General features: G+C 43.1%; 1 protein-coding gene across 2 annotated transcripts in view; it reads right to left on the bottom strand.

Annotated features, from left to right (window-relative positions):
* LOC308472875 (cullin-9-like) overlaps positions 1-18,486 on the bottom strand; it is a 58,494-nt gene extending 40,008 nt beyond the window's left edge. For both annotated transcript variants that reach the window (XM_080998102.1, XM_080998101.1), the window contains exons 1-4: positions 18,381-18,486; positions 11,229-11,837; positions 5,464-5,618; positions 4,593-5,123 (exon numbers count right to left, since the gene is read on the bottom strand). In XM_080998102.1, coding sequence (XP_080854228.1) covers positions 4,593-5,123; positions 5,464-5,618; positions 11,229-11,823 — 1,281 coding nt within the window. In that variant the 5' untranslated portion in view covers positions 11,824-11,837; positions 18,381-18,486. The remainder of the gene's footprint in view (positions 1-4,592; positions 5,124-5,463; positions 5,619-11,228; positions 11,838-18,380) is intronic.
* Between the last annotated feature and the right edge of the window lie 1,109 nt (positions 18,487-19,595).

The following is a 19,595-nucleotide window of genomic DNA, read 5'->3' on the forward strand; positions in this document are numbered from 1 at the left end:
AATGAGAACTTGTGGAACCAACGTAGGGAAAGGGGAATACAGTCGGGAGGGGAAGGAGGGAGTCCCAGAAAGAAGGTTATGAAAATAAGGGTTTAAAATTGGTCTCTTTTCTTTCTTTTTTTTCTTTATCTTTTCTATTTTCTTTATTCTGTTATTATTGGAAATTTTAATAAATATGATTAAAAAAAAAAAAACAAATATTGTCAACTGGCCAGACAATTCTCTGCACTCAAATGTTCCAAGAATTTCATTGTTTAGGTGGTAGAATGCCTTCCTTATTTAATTAAGCTCTCATCTGTTTAACTAGGGCAGGAGTGAGGGTTGCTTCCCCCTAGTCCCCTAGTGCAGTGGTACCTTGGGTTAAATTTGTTCCGGAGGTCCGTTCTTAACCTGAAACTGTTCTTAACCTGAAGCACCACTTTAACTAATGGGGCCTCCTGCTGCTGCCGTACCGCCGGAGCACGATTTCTGTTCTCATCCTGAAGCAAAGTTCTTAACCTGAGGTAATATTTCTGGGTTAGCAGAGTCTGTAACCTGAAGCATATGTAACCTGAGGTACCACTGTAGTGGAGATAAGCTTAACAGAATCTGCAAGTAAAAAATTCTTTCCTGTAGCACCTTAAAGACCAACTAAGTTAGTTCTTGGTATAAGCTTTCGTGTGCATGCACACTTCTTCAGATACATCTGTATCTGTATCTGAAGAAGTGTGCATGCACACGAAAGCTTATACCAAGAACTAACTTAGTTGGTCTTTAAGGTGCTACAGGAAAGAATTTTTTACTTCGACTATGGCAGACCAACACGGCTACCCATCTGTAACTAGAATCTGCAAGGCAGACCAAAGGCCCATCAAGTCCAGCATTCTATTTCCCACAGACACCTCCAGAAAGTGTACATTGCGGGCATGGAGGCTGAAAGGGAGACTCAAGAGGAGACCTCCTTAACCTTGTGCTTGAGCTACATGGTTCAAAACTAATACCAACTCCCTCTCCCAACACCCTCCTTGCACATTAAAGTCCAGGAAAGAGGGGATGGGGAGAAGAAGTGACTCAAACATAAAGAGGGGAGCTACCCCTTGAAGAATTATTTGCAGAATAATACTGCAGAAATATACTGGGGAGGAGAGGAGACAACTATCACAACTGGACTGAAGATACAAACATATGAAGAAAAAAAATAACCTGAACACAGAACAACACTATGTTAAGTCTTTGAAGCACCAAGTACAGTATAGTGATTAAGATCAGTAGAAGAGATGGATGAGCTGAAGACCAAAGCTCAACAAGCTTGCCTTAGATCCAAAAGTCATGGGCAACTGCCAGATACAGCCAACTCCTTCTTCATTCAAGCTGTGACCTTAGCATCTCACAAATACCAGGCCTCTCACCTGCCACAGCCTAAATTGCCTAGATGCTTAGCCCATGATCTTCTGCTAAAAGCGGTGGCTTGTTTTGCATATCATCTGGCAAACTTTCTCACCAGACATGTTGAGTTAATACAAAATGTATCATCTTGCTTCTGTAGCAAAATAATGAGCAACATAACTGAAGGAACATCATGTGGACCATTCAGTCCTCTGCTGCATCCTCGCCGCCCACATACAGTATTCTGTACATGGAATTCCCTGGCCAACACCCCTTCCACTCCCCAACCTCCTTTTCCCTATTATGCACATGCATCCAGTCAGAAACGCCTTTAGCTCAGTTGGTAGAGCATGAGATTCTTAATCTTGGGGTCTTTATTCTTATGAATATACCAGCAACATTTCAGATTTGGTATCAGCCTGGATGCGGCTGGTGTGTGGGTGTATTATCTAATAAAATAACACGAAACTTCAAAATCAGAAAGTATCCAGTGTTTGGGTGAAGGACAGAGTATCCTTGGTTATACCTAAACGTAGACTATTATACAAGCAAACAGCTCTATAATTTTTATTTCAATCGCCATCAAAACAACTGTGCAATCGGCATTGTTCCAGTGTTAGAGGCAGTGTTGCAGATATCTGAGGCCTGACTCTGCCATATATAGTAGATTCAGGCCTTAAATATCAGCAGCACTGCCTCGTTCCTTACAGAGCCTCTTGGGTACCCCCTAAGCTGTGGGACACCCTCTCCACCTACATTATACAGCTTCTGGAGGATGCTGATGATGTACCTCTTTGCCATGGCTTTTGACACTTAAGGTGTATATTTTTAGGACCCACCTTATCTTCATGAGGGATGCAGGTGGCGCTGTAGTCTAAACCACAGAGCCTAGGGCTTGCCAATCAGAAGGTCGGCGGTTCGAATCCCCGCAACAGGGTGAGCTCCCGTTGCTCGGTCCCTGTTCCTGCCAACCTAGCAGTTCTCAAGCACGTTCGAAAGCACGTCAGAGTGCAAGTAGATAAATAGGTACCGCTCTGGCAGGAAGGTAAATGCCGTTTCTGTGCGCTGCTCTGGTTTCGCCAGAAGCGGCTGAGTCATGCTAGCCACATGACCCGGAAAAACTTTCTGCGGACAAATGTCGGCTCCCTCAGTCAGTAAAGTGAGATGAGCACCACAACCCTAGAGTTAACTGAAGGGGTCCTTTACCTTCATCAATATAAATTGCTTTGAACTATTTTTATTGTTGTGTTTTAATGCTGTGGCCTTAGGGTGAATAGTGGTAATAAATAAATGGGAAGAAGAAGAAGAAGAAGAAGAAGAAGAAGAAGAAGAAGAAGAAGAAGAAGAAGAAGAAGTTGTGACAAACATAGGATTTTTAGGAAAAATTCAGAACTGTGTTGAAAGAAGAAGAAGAAGAAGAAGAAGAAGAAGAAGAAGAAGAAGAAGAAGTTGTTGTGACAAACATAGGATTTTTAGGAAAAGTTCAGAACTGTGTTGAAAGTTCCTCTGAAGTTCAAGTTTCTTTCCACTGCAGTTCACCGGCACACTCTACAGATGAGAATCTCTAAATGGCATTCTTGGAGGGCACCAGGTTGAGAAATGCTGCCTTACAGGGAAAACATCCTCAGCATGAGCAAAACTCAGTTCTAAATCTTTCCCACTCCTCTAGATGATCTTAAGAGTGGAGGGTGTAATTTCAGCTCTCATTCTCCCTCTGGATACTCAACACTGAGGCAATATCTACAATTTTTGTGTCTGTGCATAAACTCTTTAATGAATACTTGTTCAAACTATCCAATATTATTGCAACATCATTATTTTCTGGCCTTGGCAAAGTTCACGCTGCAAAGCAAACTGCTACTGAAAGAATTATTTCCTTGGCTCCGTACTCCAGCTTACTCCACCATATCCCTATAATGCAAACATATTTTCAATTTCTAGAAGGCAGTTACAGAATAAATCTCTCTCCATCTATTCATCACTTGCTACATTTTAAACAAGAACCTTCACATTTCTTCTATATTGCGCTATGAGCAAAAAAGCTCTCCCCTGGCTGTTTTTCACCTCCTTTAATAATAAAACTTTTGAAAAGTTAAGACAGCTAACGGGTACATTTAACTCACTGGATATCAGACTGAACAACAGTTTCTTATACTACTCCCCTTGCTGTCATTTGTACCCAACTTTGGAAGATTTATAATTGTTTATTCCTGTGGTCAATGCTAGGAATTTCATGCACCCTCACTAATTAAGTGTAAAGTACATGATATTCAGATATCTTCATCAGGTGATTTCATGGTTACTAAGGCTCTTAAGTATGTAATACATAACCCTTTACCTAGCCTAAGCTTTTCTTCTCTCTCTCTCTCTCCTTCTCTCTCTTTCTTTTAAAGTGGTCTCAGGGCTGGAAAAATCCCCAGTGCTACTCATACTAGTTTCTGAAATTATGATCCAACACCCTGAAGCTCAGATGTTTAAATCTGAGAGGATGAAGCATACTGAAACTGGCTTCATGAATATGCTTTAGTATTTCAGTCTTGCAGGGTAAGTGGCTTCAATCCTACACTATGCGTATTCCAGCCATAAGCTGGAATTTAAACCAGAATACATTAAGCAGACAAGAAATCATTCCTAAAGGCTATCTGAGGACATAGGCTTGACTGAACAAACAATGAGGATAATAAGAAGCTATACTGCTGAAATCAGGGAAAGGGTGAACAATATTTAACTATAACTTCAGAGCTAGATAGCCAGGCACATGAAAAGGGTAATTTGGCCAGACACACAAACAATAAAATACAATCTGACTTGTACAAACCGGCAAAAATCGGATACAGAATAAGCATTCAAACAAACAGCAGATAGCAAGCAGAGCATCTAACCCCACGAATCAACATTATAACTTTAATAATGGAAAGGGCATATTTCACACAGGTAGGGGGCTGCAAAACAGTTGGCCTGAAGTTTCTGACCTGCAGCCATCCTGCCATGAAGCGAAAATGAACATAAAACAAATCAAAAATCTTCCTTCTAAGGAAGTACATCCCCTCCCCATTCCATGATTAAACCAATGAAAGATGCAGCAGTTCTAAATGCCACTTAACCATTCCACCCAAAAGAACAACCCCTGAGTCCTGGGAGGAACAACACTGCAAGTTCCACCCCTCCACCCCCCAATTCTTTCCCCTGCTCTGCTCCATCCTTCCTTCCTTCTCCAAACCACATACCTGTACAGGGGGCATCCCACTATTGCTTTGGCGAAATTCACCCTCGTCTCCGATATTGATCTCCTCGTAGTCTTCCAGCATGCGCACGGTCATCCCCGGCTTCAGGTTCTCCTGCACATACTCTACATAGCTGCTACGGTTGGAGAAATCTGACAAAGTCAAAAATCCCTGCCCTTGCTTTTTCCGTGGCGACGGCTTTGGGGTGACCAGAGGGACCTGGACAGCAGTACAAGTGGAACCCTTGGGCTGGAAGATGGAGCGGACGACTCGAGGCTGCGTCTCCCTGAGGGAAAGCTCCCTTTCCTGGCTGCGGTCCCACCCCATGACCCGCACCAGCTCCGAAATGAGGTTCGCCATGGCCATGCTGAAGTCAAACTCCCGTTGCACCCGACTCTTTTCCCCAAAGTTTGCGCTGGGGGCTGCGCAGTCTTGGCGTTCCCCTCCCAGTTCTGTGGTGCTGTTAAGCTTGTCCATGAGGGAGGTGACGCACAAATAGCGCTTCACCAGAGAAAACAGCAGCTTCCCTGGAATCTGAAAGAGATGCAACGTATCAGGCCAACAACTAGAAAATTATGCTCTCCCCTAGCTCATTGTTAAGCTAGACCCTAAATCATCCTGTATTATATCTCCATTTCCAATTAAGTTTCTGCCCCTGTGAGTTCCGGCTTTCTCCAAACCCACTGCCCTCCACCTCCACACTAGGCAAGTCCCTGGATTACCCCAGCCAACTAACATCCTTGATCTCGGTCTTTGGGTCCTGCCACTCTTATCTCATCTAAGACATGCACTCAAATCCTTGCATTCTCAACCATCTGTCTTCACAAGGGAACCCTTCCTGACCATATCAGAATCAGACCAGATCAGCAGGTACCTGAGGGAGATGGATGCCTTCAAAGGACATGCAGTGCTCTTCGGAAGATGTCGTCTCTGCAAACAGCTCCAAGAGAGTATAGCGGCTGTCAAAATCCATATGCTGCTCAATGCCATCCTGCTGGCTCAGGGACAAGAGAACATACGCTCGGCTTCCTGAAACCAAAACAGACATACTCAGTGCTGCGCCTCATATTCTGCCAGTGAGAGGAGATCTTCGCAAGACAGTGGTGCTTCTCCAGCATTATACATCTGTCCTGGATTATCACATTTAATGCAGCTCTGAGATGTACATTGGAAATGTATCTTGACCCACAGGTAAGTCACACACACAGGTAACAAATGCATAAATGTGGTAGGTGAAAAGGCTTTTCAAGGCAGACAAATTCTACTTTAGCAGAATGAGCGCTTTTCCGTTAGATGCAGCAGTTCAAGACAGCTGGCATTCCCAGTCCCTCTCAAAATCACAGAATGTAAAAACAAAACATGGTTAAGACTACTGCCTCTCTTTTGGTTACTGAACCTCTCAAATACACTACTCTCATGTCTTCAACCTTTATTTTCATCACCATGAGAGCCTAAACTTAGTTTTTCCCTATAAATTAAAGTTGGAATAGTAAGAGGGAGCCAGCTGATCACTTCAGACAGCCACACTAATTCCTCCCACCCTTATCCCATAGGCTTCAATGAAAGTTAATGCTAATGTTCTCAGTCTTAACCAGAACGTGAATGCAGAATTTGAAGATGGTTTATACATTCTGGTTAGCACTGGCTATTATTAGGGAGAAAAGGAAAAGAGCTTGGGAATGTACATTAAAGAAATGATTATCCTGTTTCCTGCTGGAAGTTTTACAGTAAGCTCCTAAAGCCAAAATTGCGTATAGTAAGAACACATTGGGTGCAATGGCGGATGGGATTGCCAAAGTCTCTCCCCCCCCGAACATCTGTCCCCCCCTTTTTTTACCCCTGGGAAGGTAAACAGCATTTCTGTGTGTTGCTCTGGTTCACCAGAAGCGGCTTAGTCATGCTGGCCACATGACCCAGAAGCTGTACGCCGGCCCCCTCGGCCAGTAAAGCGAGATGAGAGCCCCAAGTTGCCCGCAACCCCAGAGTCGTCCGCAACTGGACCTAACAGTCGGGGTCCCTTTACCTTTACACATCAGTGACAAGTAACTACCACCAATTTGATCTAGACTCACTCAACCTTTGCTTATTAACGATATGACAAGCCAGTACATCATTCTTCCTCCTCCTTTTCCCACTCTGATCCTATATTTTTCATTACAAATTCAGCTCTTGCCTAGATTCTTGTCTTTGGAGATGACAACAAAATTGAGAATTAGTGGAAACTGTGACGCTTCAAAAGTCCAGGGTATGATAACTAAGAAGCATAGGATATTTTAGGAAGTTCAGTCACACAGTTTCTGAAGACAGCATGTCCTCAGAGATTAAGGGGAAATGTTTATGGTTAAGAAAGTGGGGGGTCTGAGGAACAAGAATAATAAGCTCCATCTAATGCAATGTCTCATTTTATAACGATAATGTTTTTGCAAAATTGTACAATACAAAATGCAGACAACATAAAACACAGCTTAAGGGCTTTTCTTTACATTATTTTCCTGGGAATCCAGAAAGGCCCTCAGTTGCTCTCAAATATAATGGGCACTATTTCTTGGTTATTTGCTTTGGTTTTGTCTAGAATGCAGTTTGTCTGGGATGGCAGGTTTACCACAATACATATCTATCAGAATGAGTTTGTGTGATGTGGTGGCAGGAATAAGAAACTGTCTCCAAAATGTTTGCCATTACATATACAAGGATGAAAGCCAGAAGGTTATTTTAAAAAGAGAGACAGAGGAAGTCTGGAAATGCTCTGAGTGGTACTTAGATATGTAGCCGGGTTGTGAGAAGCTGAACACGTAGGAGCAGAAGCAAAGATCAAAAAGGCCTGTGCAGTTTAAGGAATTGTATTCCTGGGTTTTTTGTTACACAGTCAGGGGCAGGCATTAGTCAGTGGTAGGAGTGAGCATTCAGGTTGCATGATGGCACCTGGTAAGTTATTACTGGGTAAAGTAACATTTGGTTTTCATCTAGCTTTGTAGGCAGTGTAAGTCCTTTCCAACTAATATATAAAATTTAGAAATATTGGCTTTAGCATTCTATCAACCACTCTTGTTTAAGGTTCTTACCATAAATAGCCCTGCCCACTTCCTAATCTTTTTGTTTTAAAAAGTTTACACTAAGCAGCTGTGAGATTCTGGCTTAATGAATCATGAGTTTAAGTGCAAGATTAATCTCTGTGTAGGAAAAACATGCATTCTGGAACATTATGAAGGGCAGTGCTAATGTCTTTTCCACCAAAGGATCACAGATTAAGCAGCTGATATCCTATCAGTAAAACCATAATTTCCAAGAACTGCCCCACATTACATTTTTCAGTGCAAATTTAATCTCAGTACATAGGAAAAGGAAGCGTAGTAAGTGGGTGTCAAGAGTTTTAGAACCGAGTTCTGTTCTCTAACGGCAAGTTGGTCATCTCTCTGTGCCTCCATTTCTTCCTGTTGTTAAAAAAGATTATACTTGCTAATACAACAGAGATGTATAATCAAAAACAACCATTCTTGCTAATGGTCTGCCAGAATTTAGTTTCTCCCTTCTTTTCACTACACAGACAAGGATGAATTGGAAAATGAGCATGTTTTGAATTTCTTTTACTCTCTCTCTTAATTACTCAAGCCAACAAATATTCAATGGAAGTTTAAGATTTGGAGTGGTAGGACTCATTGTCTCCAGGTTTCTGAAATAGCTGAAAAGTAAATTCAGGTAAAGCTTGTAATGTGAACTGAGCATAAGAGAACAACTCCAAAAATGGATGACTAATTGTCAATGCCTGTTCCTGAGAAGCATGAAAGAAACGAAACATTCACAAAGGCTCCAAATAAATAATTATCACAATCTGTGTTAGAAGGGAGGCAGGAAAACCCTAAAACCAATTTACGTATTACATACAAGGTCAGCTTTACCCTGAAACACTACAACTTACTTTGCAGAAGTTTGAAAAGAAAGCTGCCAAGTTTGTCTCTAGCCCTTCTAACTTAATTACCGAAACACACTGGGAATCACAGCCAAACTTTGCAAGTCTAGATAGAGCCACATCATGTAGCAGCACCAAATCAATTGCAGATACAGCCAGGTTGCTGTGTTCAGAAAGTTTAAACTGGTGTAATCCATGCCTATTTAACATTTACATGGGGCAGAGGATACACGATTAGCAAGCACAAGGTACCAGGCACAAACTCTGATGACTCAAGAAGCAAAACTGCATTAAGACCTCTGCTTGAGGCTCTAGGCAGCAGCTAGTTGACTCTACTGAACATTGTCTGCTGGTCTGTCTCAATATAAAACAGCTTCTTATATGCTTCCATGCAACTTTTTATTATTTGCTACCTTTATAGAGGTCAGCCTGTATTTGCTGGGGCGGCAGAGAATTCAAATGGAAAACTAAAGTTCTGAGATGGAAAACTGAAGTTGTTATTTTTCTAATGCCACAGAGCAAGTCCAAGGCTGAGGTGGAATTTTAACTCCAATCTCCTGGATCAAAGTCTAACTCTCTCTTCACCTGCCCATGGCCACTCTCAGTAATCCAGCTGAAGTCAACAGCATTCACCTGTTTTGTTAATCAAAGAAACAAGAGGAAGGCCTGCATTTTAATGTTATTTATTCTTCTTCTCTAGAGAAGACTGCCATTTTGTGCTTGTTCTCAATTACTGTCCTAGTGGGTTTTTCAATGTCTCATTGCTCCACTTAACTGATACAAACAGGGCTATTTAACGCAATGCAGCTTGGTTGCTCAGTTTGGCTATGTTTTGAAGTCCCTAAGTCAGGACTTCAGAGCACCTTGCACAGAGCTTTTTGCCTTTGTTTTAGGAGCAGTTTTAATGCAAACTGGACCAGGAAGGGGTTTTGCGTTGAAAACCCCTCTGAAACAAGAGACCTGCTTTGATACAGCTGCTATAAAAAAGTTTTACTGTTGTTGTTTTTTCAATTTTCCAGCTCCTTGCTGCCTGCAACCTGCTTTGAAGTCCCAGTTTTGGAGCTCAACAGCACCAAATCAGCTGATGTCACTGTGGGGTCAGGAGATTGACGGGTGGGTAGGCCCATCCACTTGTTAAATTTAGCACACAAGGTCAATCCCAATGTGGATCTGGCCCATGGAGGCAAAAAGATTCCCCATTCCTGCTGTGTAACATGCTTACTATCCATCATTAAGATCAGGATACTGAATAAAGATTTTAATCATTTTATAACTATAAAAATCCACATCACAGAATTGTAGAGTTGGGAGGTAACCAACCCCTTGCAATGCAGGAACCACAAATGACCTGACAAATGACCACGAAAAAGAGGTGGTTTTTTTTTAAAAAAAATCCCCACATTCTGAGGCTGAGACCCAGCATCCAAAAGCGTTTCCTGGTCTAAACGCAGGGGCAATCCTGCATGGGGTGAATTTTTAAATGTTTGCACATGAACCTGAACTGTCTCCCAAAGAAGACACCGAACTTTTGTTTGCTTGAAGTGGGACCAAACTTGACTAACTTCAGTCCAATGAGCTGAATTAAAAATAAGAATATTAATTATAATGATGTTTGACTTCATGGGTAAGAGAAATATCCCCATGACTCACAATGAAGTCTGTATCCAAAGCTGCCATTCCACACTTAAGACTTCCACCTGTACAATGGAATTTCCCCTTCTCTCCTCTGCAGCCCACCCCATGCCCCCTCCTCATGTAGATTTTGAGGGCACGGGGAGAGCAGAGGAAGGGGAAGTCCTCTTGTGTGAGCGGACCTCCATTTAAACAGCTAATGGATACAGTCCTGTCTAGTCTAGTAAGAAACATTACAGTAGCCGGGAACTACAGACTGAATACTTAAAACATCAAGGTTAAAAGTATCCTAGAAATAATTAAAAATCAAGATAGCCAAGGTCTCAAGGCAAGCTATATCCCTTTTCCTTTCCTCTAGAGAACTCCAAGGAAAAAGATAAACCATGCTTAGTGTGAGAATGTGACAGATGAACATTGCTGCAGCATACCTCTGAGGAAAGACTCAGGGAAAACCTATTTGTCTAAATTCAAGAAATACAGGATAACCCTATTAAAACCCACAGATAAAAGTCTGAGAGGTCTGACTAAACGTAGTTCCAGCAATGGATCTGTAATTATTCATTTAGCCCTGGAATCATCATCAAATATAAAATGAAAGTTTCTTTAGAAGTTCTTAAGAACTTGGTTCTCCCAAGACAACTAGAAAACCACACTTTATCTGTCTTGCAATCTAACACCATGAGGAACACAGAAAGCTCGGCAATTTAAAATGCTACGTAAAAGAACAGTGATTGCAGTGTCTCTGGAGCAGGTTCAGACTTACCAAACTTTGACTGTGTTTGGAATCAAAACTCTACTCAGCCCTAATGAACAAGACGACCACATTTTCAGATGCAAGATTCCTTCCTCTTATCTGAACAACAGTACCACCATCAAATGCAACAGGCAGAAGCCTTGAGCAGATTCAGCCACCCAATCCCACCAGGTACTCCATCCACATGAATCATTATCATTTTCCAGTTTCTCAAAGCATTCTAGGGACTATCAACAGAGAATTCCTGCATCGCAGGGGGCTGGACTAGATGTCCCTTGGGGTCCCTTCCAACTCTAAAATTCTAAGCCTGGAGGTCACCCTAGGATTTTAGACCAGGAAATCTCACCTGCATCATGGGAAGCCAGGGCCCTCAGCATCTTCCCAGCACTTCGGCGAATCTGCTTCTCCTCGTTACACAGCATCTTCATCAGCAGATCCAGAGCACCTGTCTCTTTGAAGACACCCGTCAACGAGCCAATACTGGCATAGGCACTGAGCACATGGATGGTGTTTAGGATGGAGGACTCTGGGCCTGTAGTCCTGGCCATTTGCCGAGCAGCCCGCTGCACCAGGTTCCTGACATCAGCCTTCATCTCAAGCAGTGAGGCCTCATCCAGAGTGACGTCAGATGGGTATGTACTAGGTGCTTTTTCTTCCTTTACCCGCTGCCCCTCAGGTTTCCTCTTGCCCAGCAGCGTGGGGCAGTTGGCATAAACCTCCTCTGCCGACATCCACATCAGAATATTCTCCGTTTTGCTCTCGGAGGAAGCAGCATTGGCGCTGTTTCCTAGGCTGTCATCCAAGCTAAGGATGCTCCAGCGAATCAAGTATTCGGTGTGGCCATCGTGGCCACGGCGCTGCCGGATTAGCTCCTCGGGATAGGCCTGCAGTTTGGGCCCAAGATGCACCAGCAGATTTCCATTTCTCCTCTCGCCCACCATGATGGAAGATATATCTGTGAACAGCGAAGGGAAGAGGTTAGGCTCCTGAGAGATATCCAGGCTAGGTGCCCCATAGTGCCATAACTAGAGGCACCAAATTGTTTTAAGTAAAAAAGTTGGTCTGGTGCAAAATGCATAACATCAAGTATGACTCCTTGTACCTGTGGGGACCCCGTCATACACTCCATGCCAGACAGACTTTTCAGTGTCATTGACTTCTCCCTTACAAGTGTGTGGCATTTAATGCACATTTAGAAACATTTTGCTCCAAGCCAAAGGTTCCTATCCTTGATCACTGAAAAGCTGGCATGGCCCTGAAGGACTCCTGATGTATCATGCATTATTACATTGCAAGCATGCAGGCAGGGAACATGGTTTTCATTCAGTGTTCAAAACTAGCCGGGTGCCAGATGTGTTTTGTGACTGGTGCAGGTGCAATTTTGACCACATGGAGATTTCTGGGTGCTAGGCTGGCGGCTGGGAAAAGCAAAATATCACTTAGAGAAGGACCTGGACTATTTTATTTGAAGCTTGAATTCTGGATTGTTTTATCGGATGTTGTAATGTGTTGTAAACCACTTTGAGATTTGTTCTCTTCTAATAGGAGGGAACTATATGCTGTGAATCAGGCAGCCAATGACTATAGACACTTCTCTTTTATTAAGAGCCTTCGCTGCTAAAATTAACAAGAGGAAAACACTCTTCTCCACAATAAAACACATTTGCTAATAAACATGGGCCACATAAAATTCACTGAGAGTTGCTGTGGTTTTTAAAGTAAAACCAGGAAACTCGTTTATAGAAACAAAAGATGAGCAGATGTCAGATCTAAAAAGAGGAGATCTGAGCAATCTTCACACTAAGAAAATCTTCTCTCCAGTCCAGGAAAAACAGCATCCCTGTACTTTATTTGATAGGATCAAGGTGAACTATTTATTTATTTATTAAATTTGTATGCTGCCCACCTAAAGATCACAGGGTGGCTGGTTCACAACATAAAATCATGCACAAGACTTTATTTCTTAAAATTTATATGCTGCTTGAAAGAAAACCTCAATGCAGTTTATAAAAAGATAAAACAATAAAACAGGTTTCTGAAGAGCTTCATTCTCCTTGCCCAAACTCTTCTGCCTCCCCTGCTCTCCCTCACCAAAGCCCCCACCATGCAGCAATTAGAAACTTCCAATCCTGGTTTATAGTTTCATCCAGAGGTGGATCCTCTTCTGTATGTGGGCACACATTGCGATCTCTTTAGAAGAAATGGGAGGCAGCCCTCTCTGAAATTCCATCTTATACTTTTGTTGTTCAAAGCAAAAGGAAAAGCACAAACCACTCTCCCCCCAAAGCCTCTTCTTTCTCACAGTTCAAATAAAACTGAGCAGAACTAGAGCTTTGCAAAGGTCAGAAAAATGTGTGTGTTCCTTTCTCTAATCCTCTTAGATGGAGGAGGAGAAAAATCATATCTACACTTCAGTGTTAAACAATCATTCCTTCCCCTTGGGGAACCATAGATGGGGGAGTTTTCTAGCAGAATTCTTAGTTCTTTCAAAAACTACAATTTCCAGAACTCATTGTGGGAAGTCATGACAATAGATCGCCTTCACTCATCCTTCCTAAAGCCCCACATTGCTAGCAGAGGCAGGACAAGAAAAAAGCATTATTACTTTTGACAGCATGTTCAAGTCATCTGTGATCTGCTACCCACTGATGGGAGACGGACAGTCTAGCTCCTACTGGTAAGAACAGAGACTTAGTCATGCATGCCTTACATGCAACTTCTCCTCCTTGTGAGCCATGCTTTGCAATCTGTCAACTGTTCTGCATACTCAAGTGCTGACAGCAATGGAAGAGAGACAGACTTTGCACAGTGAAAAGAAATCAGCGGGCCTGCAACTAGGAACAAAAAGAGAAAGCAGCCGCACAGTTTAAAAGTAACTGTCTTCCAAGCACAATGACAACTTTCATTCTGGGCTAGACATTATTGCTACCAGCACCCCCAGTCCTGGATCCTCCAATATCCAACAACTAAAGAGCAAACCTGCCTCCTTCAATAATGCCTTCAATGATTCCACTTTCCACCATGCACTGCATATTTCCTTCTGGTGTTTGTATTTCTCTCTCTCTCTCTCACTTAACATGACCTTGCGGACGTCGTTCGACCAGTATTTTCTTACATCTGCTAAGCTAACACCAATTAATAATACTTCTGTGCTGGAGGCTTGGCAGACTTCTTGTCATCTGGAACAGCCTGGCTCCAAGACTGCGCTTCCATCACTCAGCATTCCACCCATGCCGCATCATCAGGGGTTCCACTCAGTGCCAACCTCTTACTGAAACCAGCATGGAACTTATTCCTGGACTAAAAGTAATACTGTACCAAACGTCTTCTAGCCAAATTTAAACAACTGATCAGAATACATTGCTCTATGGGGCAACCCTGCTGGACTTTGCCAGGTTTGGAAAGGAGACCTTGGGATTCAAACTGACCAGCGCCAGCCCCCACTAAAAACAATCTCTGCCTGCCTTCAAGAGATGCCCCTTCACTGGCAATGGTCTTCAGCACAGCTCTCCAAGATAAACAAGACTTTATCCCCTTTATGATGGAAACGCTGTGGGAATTACAGTTCTTTCCTTTCTTGCATGGTGGCCTGAAATACAGTGCAAAAATTACAGGAAAATATTTTTTTACACTCTCTCTCCCATCAAGGGGCAGGCATTGAAACCCGGCTCATCCTTAGCTGTGTTATCACTGGAAAGTGACACAAACCTAGTTTGTGGACCTAGTGGTGTTCTTGTTGACAGCAGTGCAACGGATGCACTCATTCCAAACAGAATTATTTTACTTCTGAATCTGATTGTTTGCTCACACTCTATTTCCAAGCAAGTCTGCCAAGGCTCACATTTCAAAACATTTTTTTAAAAATCCTCAATTTCACAGGACTGCAAATTCGCCTATCAACACATTTAAAGCAGCAGAACTTCCGTAAAGCCATGTGTCACAAGAACATTAGTTTTCTCCCATCAGTTTCAAGAAACCAGTAGGTACAACAAACCGCTTGCATCAACCAAATCATCACACAATGAGAAACACTCACATGTGCTTTATGAGCCTGCCTCCTGTCATGTGAACTTTGGTGCTAAGGTTGTAAGATTAGACAGTTTCAAATGCAAAGGACAAGCTGGAAGCTTGTGGCGCTAAGGTGACATGTTTTGAAATATCCCTGCACTAACTGATAACATGACAAAAAAAAGAAACTGACTTTGAATATGAACTGGAAAGAAGAAGAAAAGCCCAATATTTGCTTCTAAGAGTTAATAAATCATGAATCTCTTACATTTCATTTTTTATTTCTTATTTTATTTAAACTAGATAAAGGGGGAAAATATTACATCTCTGCAATACAGACTATAAGACAAAGTCTCTCACCACAGAGGGGCTAGAAAACAATAAACATTCAAATGCGAAATTTATCAGTCCAGAGATGTATAAACAATATGAATGTACTTACAGAGGTTTAAGAGGGGACATAATAACCAGATATAATCCCAAAACCTTTGGGAAAACCTCCGTGACAGTTGACAATGTTTCTAATTATTGTCATTTTATACATTTAAATCTTTGCGTTTTTTAATGTGCTGGTTTTGAAACAAACCACACAGATAGGACGTATAGAAACTGAAGCAAATACCATGTAGCTAAAATCAGTGGGCAAAATCCTACTGTGTCCATCCACCAGCAAAATGGACACCAATGGCAAAAACGACTCTCCCTCACCCCTTCACCTGCCCCTAAAATCTGCTCCCAAATGCTGAAGGACCCTCTGAAGAAGATTGGGGTGAGGGGAAGTATGTTCACAAGACTCTGGCTATTGTCCAATGACAATAGTTTAAATGGGAAGTACAATACTGCCATTTGATTGTTTGTGGAAGCGTTTGGCTTTGTCATTATAAAAAGATAGTATGTATTTTCAAATTTGGTAACATTTGAAATTATATTTCCTTCTTGTGAGGTGTAGAACATTTTTTAATTGTTTTATACCCCACCCAAGATAACATTTAACACTTTTCCTCCCATAGATTAACCTATCTTTTTCTTAATCTTGATTTTCCAGCTCCTGTAAATGATTCTAACCATAAAAATAAAGTGTTCTGTTAGGAATCTGAGATAAGACACATATACAATGGAAGTGTGGATTTAGATCATGCTCACAGTAAAAGTCGCCAAATCTTTTACTGCTGCATAAGTAACAGACACAGCAAACAGTGCTGGAGAAAGTTATACACAGAACAGGAAGTTTTAGCCTGCAGGTTTTTCAGCTACAGATATATACAAATACAGAACATCTCTGTTGCTCTAATTCCAAGGCTTCAACCGCAGTAAAATAGGCCCACACCTTACGCAGGGGTCATGTTCTGGGGATTGCTCCTAAAGCCAAAATCACATAGTCAAAACACACTGGGTTCATTGATGGGTGGGGCTGCCAAAGTCCTTTGTGCCCCCTTTCCGCCCTCTTTTTTTAAAAAAATGGCCAAGTATGTAAATGCGCACAAGTTAAATGTGTGTAAGTTGTGGGCTTACTGTACTAAGGCCAACTAAAACTAGCTGACATACATTAATCACCGTGATATAGCTACAGCTCAGAGCCATTACCACAGCAACTGGCTCATTTGGCCTTGCACCTGTGATAACCTCGCCCATCAGGTGATTTATAATCAAGCTATTCCAACATTTTCTTCTTTCCATTACTTTGTATCTTGCCAACATAGGCTTGCACATCCATTTGCAATGTCCCATAAATGTTACAACGGAAGAAGTCTTTCCCTCTGCTTTTATTTCCGTTCAGACCATTACTTAATAATCAACTTTTAATCAAATAGAGTAACTTAATCTTGGAGTAACAGTCTTTGAGAAAGTTCTAGCCAACATGAACATGGAAAATTATTTTGCTTGTCTAGCACCAAGTGTATTTCAAATTAAAACTGGAATCCTGAGGGATGAATTCTAGGTGCTACTTCATCAGATGTATGAGTCAGAACCTATTCTCTGGCATCTAAGGAATATACTCTTAGTAATACATCTGATGAAGCAGACTCTCGCCTATGAAAATTCATGCAACAATGACCTGTTACTCCATAAAGTGCAGCACTGGGAGAGATTCTGTTGCAGCACCGGTGCATCGGCTTAAATCGAGGCAATTTTAAAGCAGTAATGTAAATTGCTGTAAAAATACTGATTTAAAGTTTCCCACTCAGCATTTCCTATCACAGTCCACACTGATAGCATGTTATGACATTTAAATCACATTCATGCACAATAAGCAAAGCCTTTATACTATCTAAAAACATTTTATCTGTCACACCGTACACATCAAAGGATACTAAGGCAATTTATCTGTGGGTGAAACACCCCAAACTATCCAGCACATAATGGAAAGAAGAGATTCTCCATATGACGAAAAACCACACACCCATTTGGTCAAGAATAAGTCAGAAATGCTACTAATGAGCCACTCATTAACAAGAGCCATAATGCTTGCTCTCAGAAGTCAAGCACTTTCCTCCTTTTGCGCGGAAGAAGCCTCAAACTCATTTCAGGAGAGGTCCCCCGAACCAAGTTCTATGTGAGAAAAGTACAATTTGCTCACTGAAACGTCACTTCGACCCACATTTCCCATCCGTACAGGCCCTTCGGAATGGAAGTCGGGACGTTTTAATTGCACTCGGATTTCTTCTTGGAGCAGCAGTTCGCGAGCCGGCGCGTGAGATACAGATGCGTGCGCTCGCGCGCGCGTGTGTGTGTGTGTGTGTGTGTGTGAAATACGTTATTGGGATCGGTTCCCTCCTACCTATACTTGGGGCGGTCCGATTTCAATCAATGCATCCGACGGAGGAGGGTCGTCCTGTTGTTTCTCTGCCCCCCCCCGGCCCCCTTTCATATAAGGTACAGTGGTACCTCGGGTTACGTACTTAATTCGTTCCGGAGGTCCGTTCTTAACCTGAAACTGTTCTTAACCTGAAGCACCACTTTAGCTAATGGGGCCTCCCGCTGCCGCCACGCAATTTCTGTTCTCATCCTGAAGCAAAGTTCTTAACCCAAGGTACTATTTCTGGGTTAGCAGAGTCTGTAACCTGAAGTGTATGTAACCCGAGGTACCACTGTACAGGCTTTGTCGCCCGTTTAATCCACGCGGCCGCTGGCCTCTCTTGAGCTTTCGGACACGCGCTCCCTTTCGGCCGCCTCCATTCAGAGGAATCCCCGCGACACCCCCAGCGGCGGGCAAGTTCCCCTCACGAGTCCCTCGACTGAAGCCCCTGTGGGCAAGCCGGGCTCCCTCCCCACCAGGGAGGCGGCGGTGCGGAAGCGAAAGAGAAAGGAGCACAAAGAAACGGAGCGGCGGGATGAAGCTCCCCGCCCAGAAGGGCCGCGGGGCGACACAACGTGGTGCCGGGGAAGCGCCCCGGCTCGCCTGACGCTGAGGGCCCCTAAGCCGAGACCACCCCGGAAGGGGCCTGCTGAGGGGAATGAGCCCCGTCCGACGCCCAGGGAGCCCCGTTACCTGCCCAGCCAAGCACCGAGGGCGACGCCGCCACCGCCGCCGCTCCTCCTCCTCCTCCGCCGCCGCCTCCTCCTCGCCCGGCCACTCCAGCAGCTCCACAAGTTCCGGGTCACCAGGGCGCATGCGCCGGAAGTCGCGCGTGCGTAAGCCCTTTTCCCTTCAGCTTTAACGCCGCCGCCGCCGGCGCCTCTAGTCTAGTCTACGGGGCCCTGCGAGGGACAGTTCGGACGCCGCGAAGTCGCGCGCCGCTGTGTATGTTTTGTCGCTATATGGAGTGCCGAGTGAGTGGCAGCTGCAAGCAAAAAAGCGTTCTAAGTGTGTTTTTAAAGTGCAATGTACAACGTGGCACTAGGTGGCGATGGCGAGCCTTATGGAAAATTCAGTGTCTGTGTGTGTCTTTTAAAAAAACGCTTTAATAATAAGCATTTTCAGAACTTTTTAAATATGTCTGTAGATTCCACCTGAGCCGTCACTGCTTAGCTGGCGAGCCCGCCTGCAGCTGAGACCATTCTCACTCCTTTAGTTATTTAATCTAGCATTTGCATCTGCCGGATAACAAGCCCCATTGAGTACACCGGTACTTGCTGCTGAACAAATGTGCATTATATTACTGTTGTTGTTGTTGTTGTTGTTGTTTAAATGTGTTTAGTCTCTTTATCTTGCGCAGGGCAGCCCAAATCGACTTGCAGCCAAACAAACAAACAGCACCCACACAGAGCACACAAATAGATACATAAAAACCAAGGGGGGAAAGAAATACATTAAAAAATAAATTGGTCGGATGCCAATCCTGGATGGGTTGCCATCTCCTGAACATAGCTGTCAACTTTTCCCTTTTCTTGTGAGGAATCCTATTCGGAATAAGGGAATTTCCCTTTAAGAAAGGGAAACGTTGACAGCTATGCTCCTGAAGGAGCAGATTCACAGTCTGGAGGTGCTATTGGATCCAACTTTCCCTGGAGGCTCAGCTACGTGTGTCTTTTATCAGCTGCGGATGGTTAACAGCTGCAGCCATTTCCAGACCAGGAAAGCCACAGCAGGTCATGCGTTTTACTTTTGTGTGTTTTTATTAAATTTCTATACCGCCCTTCATCTGTAAATCTCAGGGTGGCGCACAGCACAAAAATACAAGCTTAAAAACACAAAATGTATGTAATAAATCCAAATAGATTTTTCTGCCCTTAAGATACAGAGTCTCCCATTTTTATCTGCGTG

Source organism: Podarcis pityusensis (assembly GCF_964106645.2).
Source record: "Podarcis pityusensis genome assembly, chromosome: 3".
In the NCBI taxonomy this organism is placed as follows: Eukaryota; Metazoa; Chordata; class Lepidosauria; order Squamata; family Lacertidae; genus Podarcis; species Podarcis pityusensis.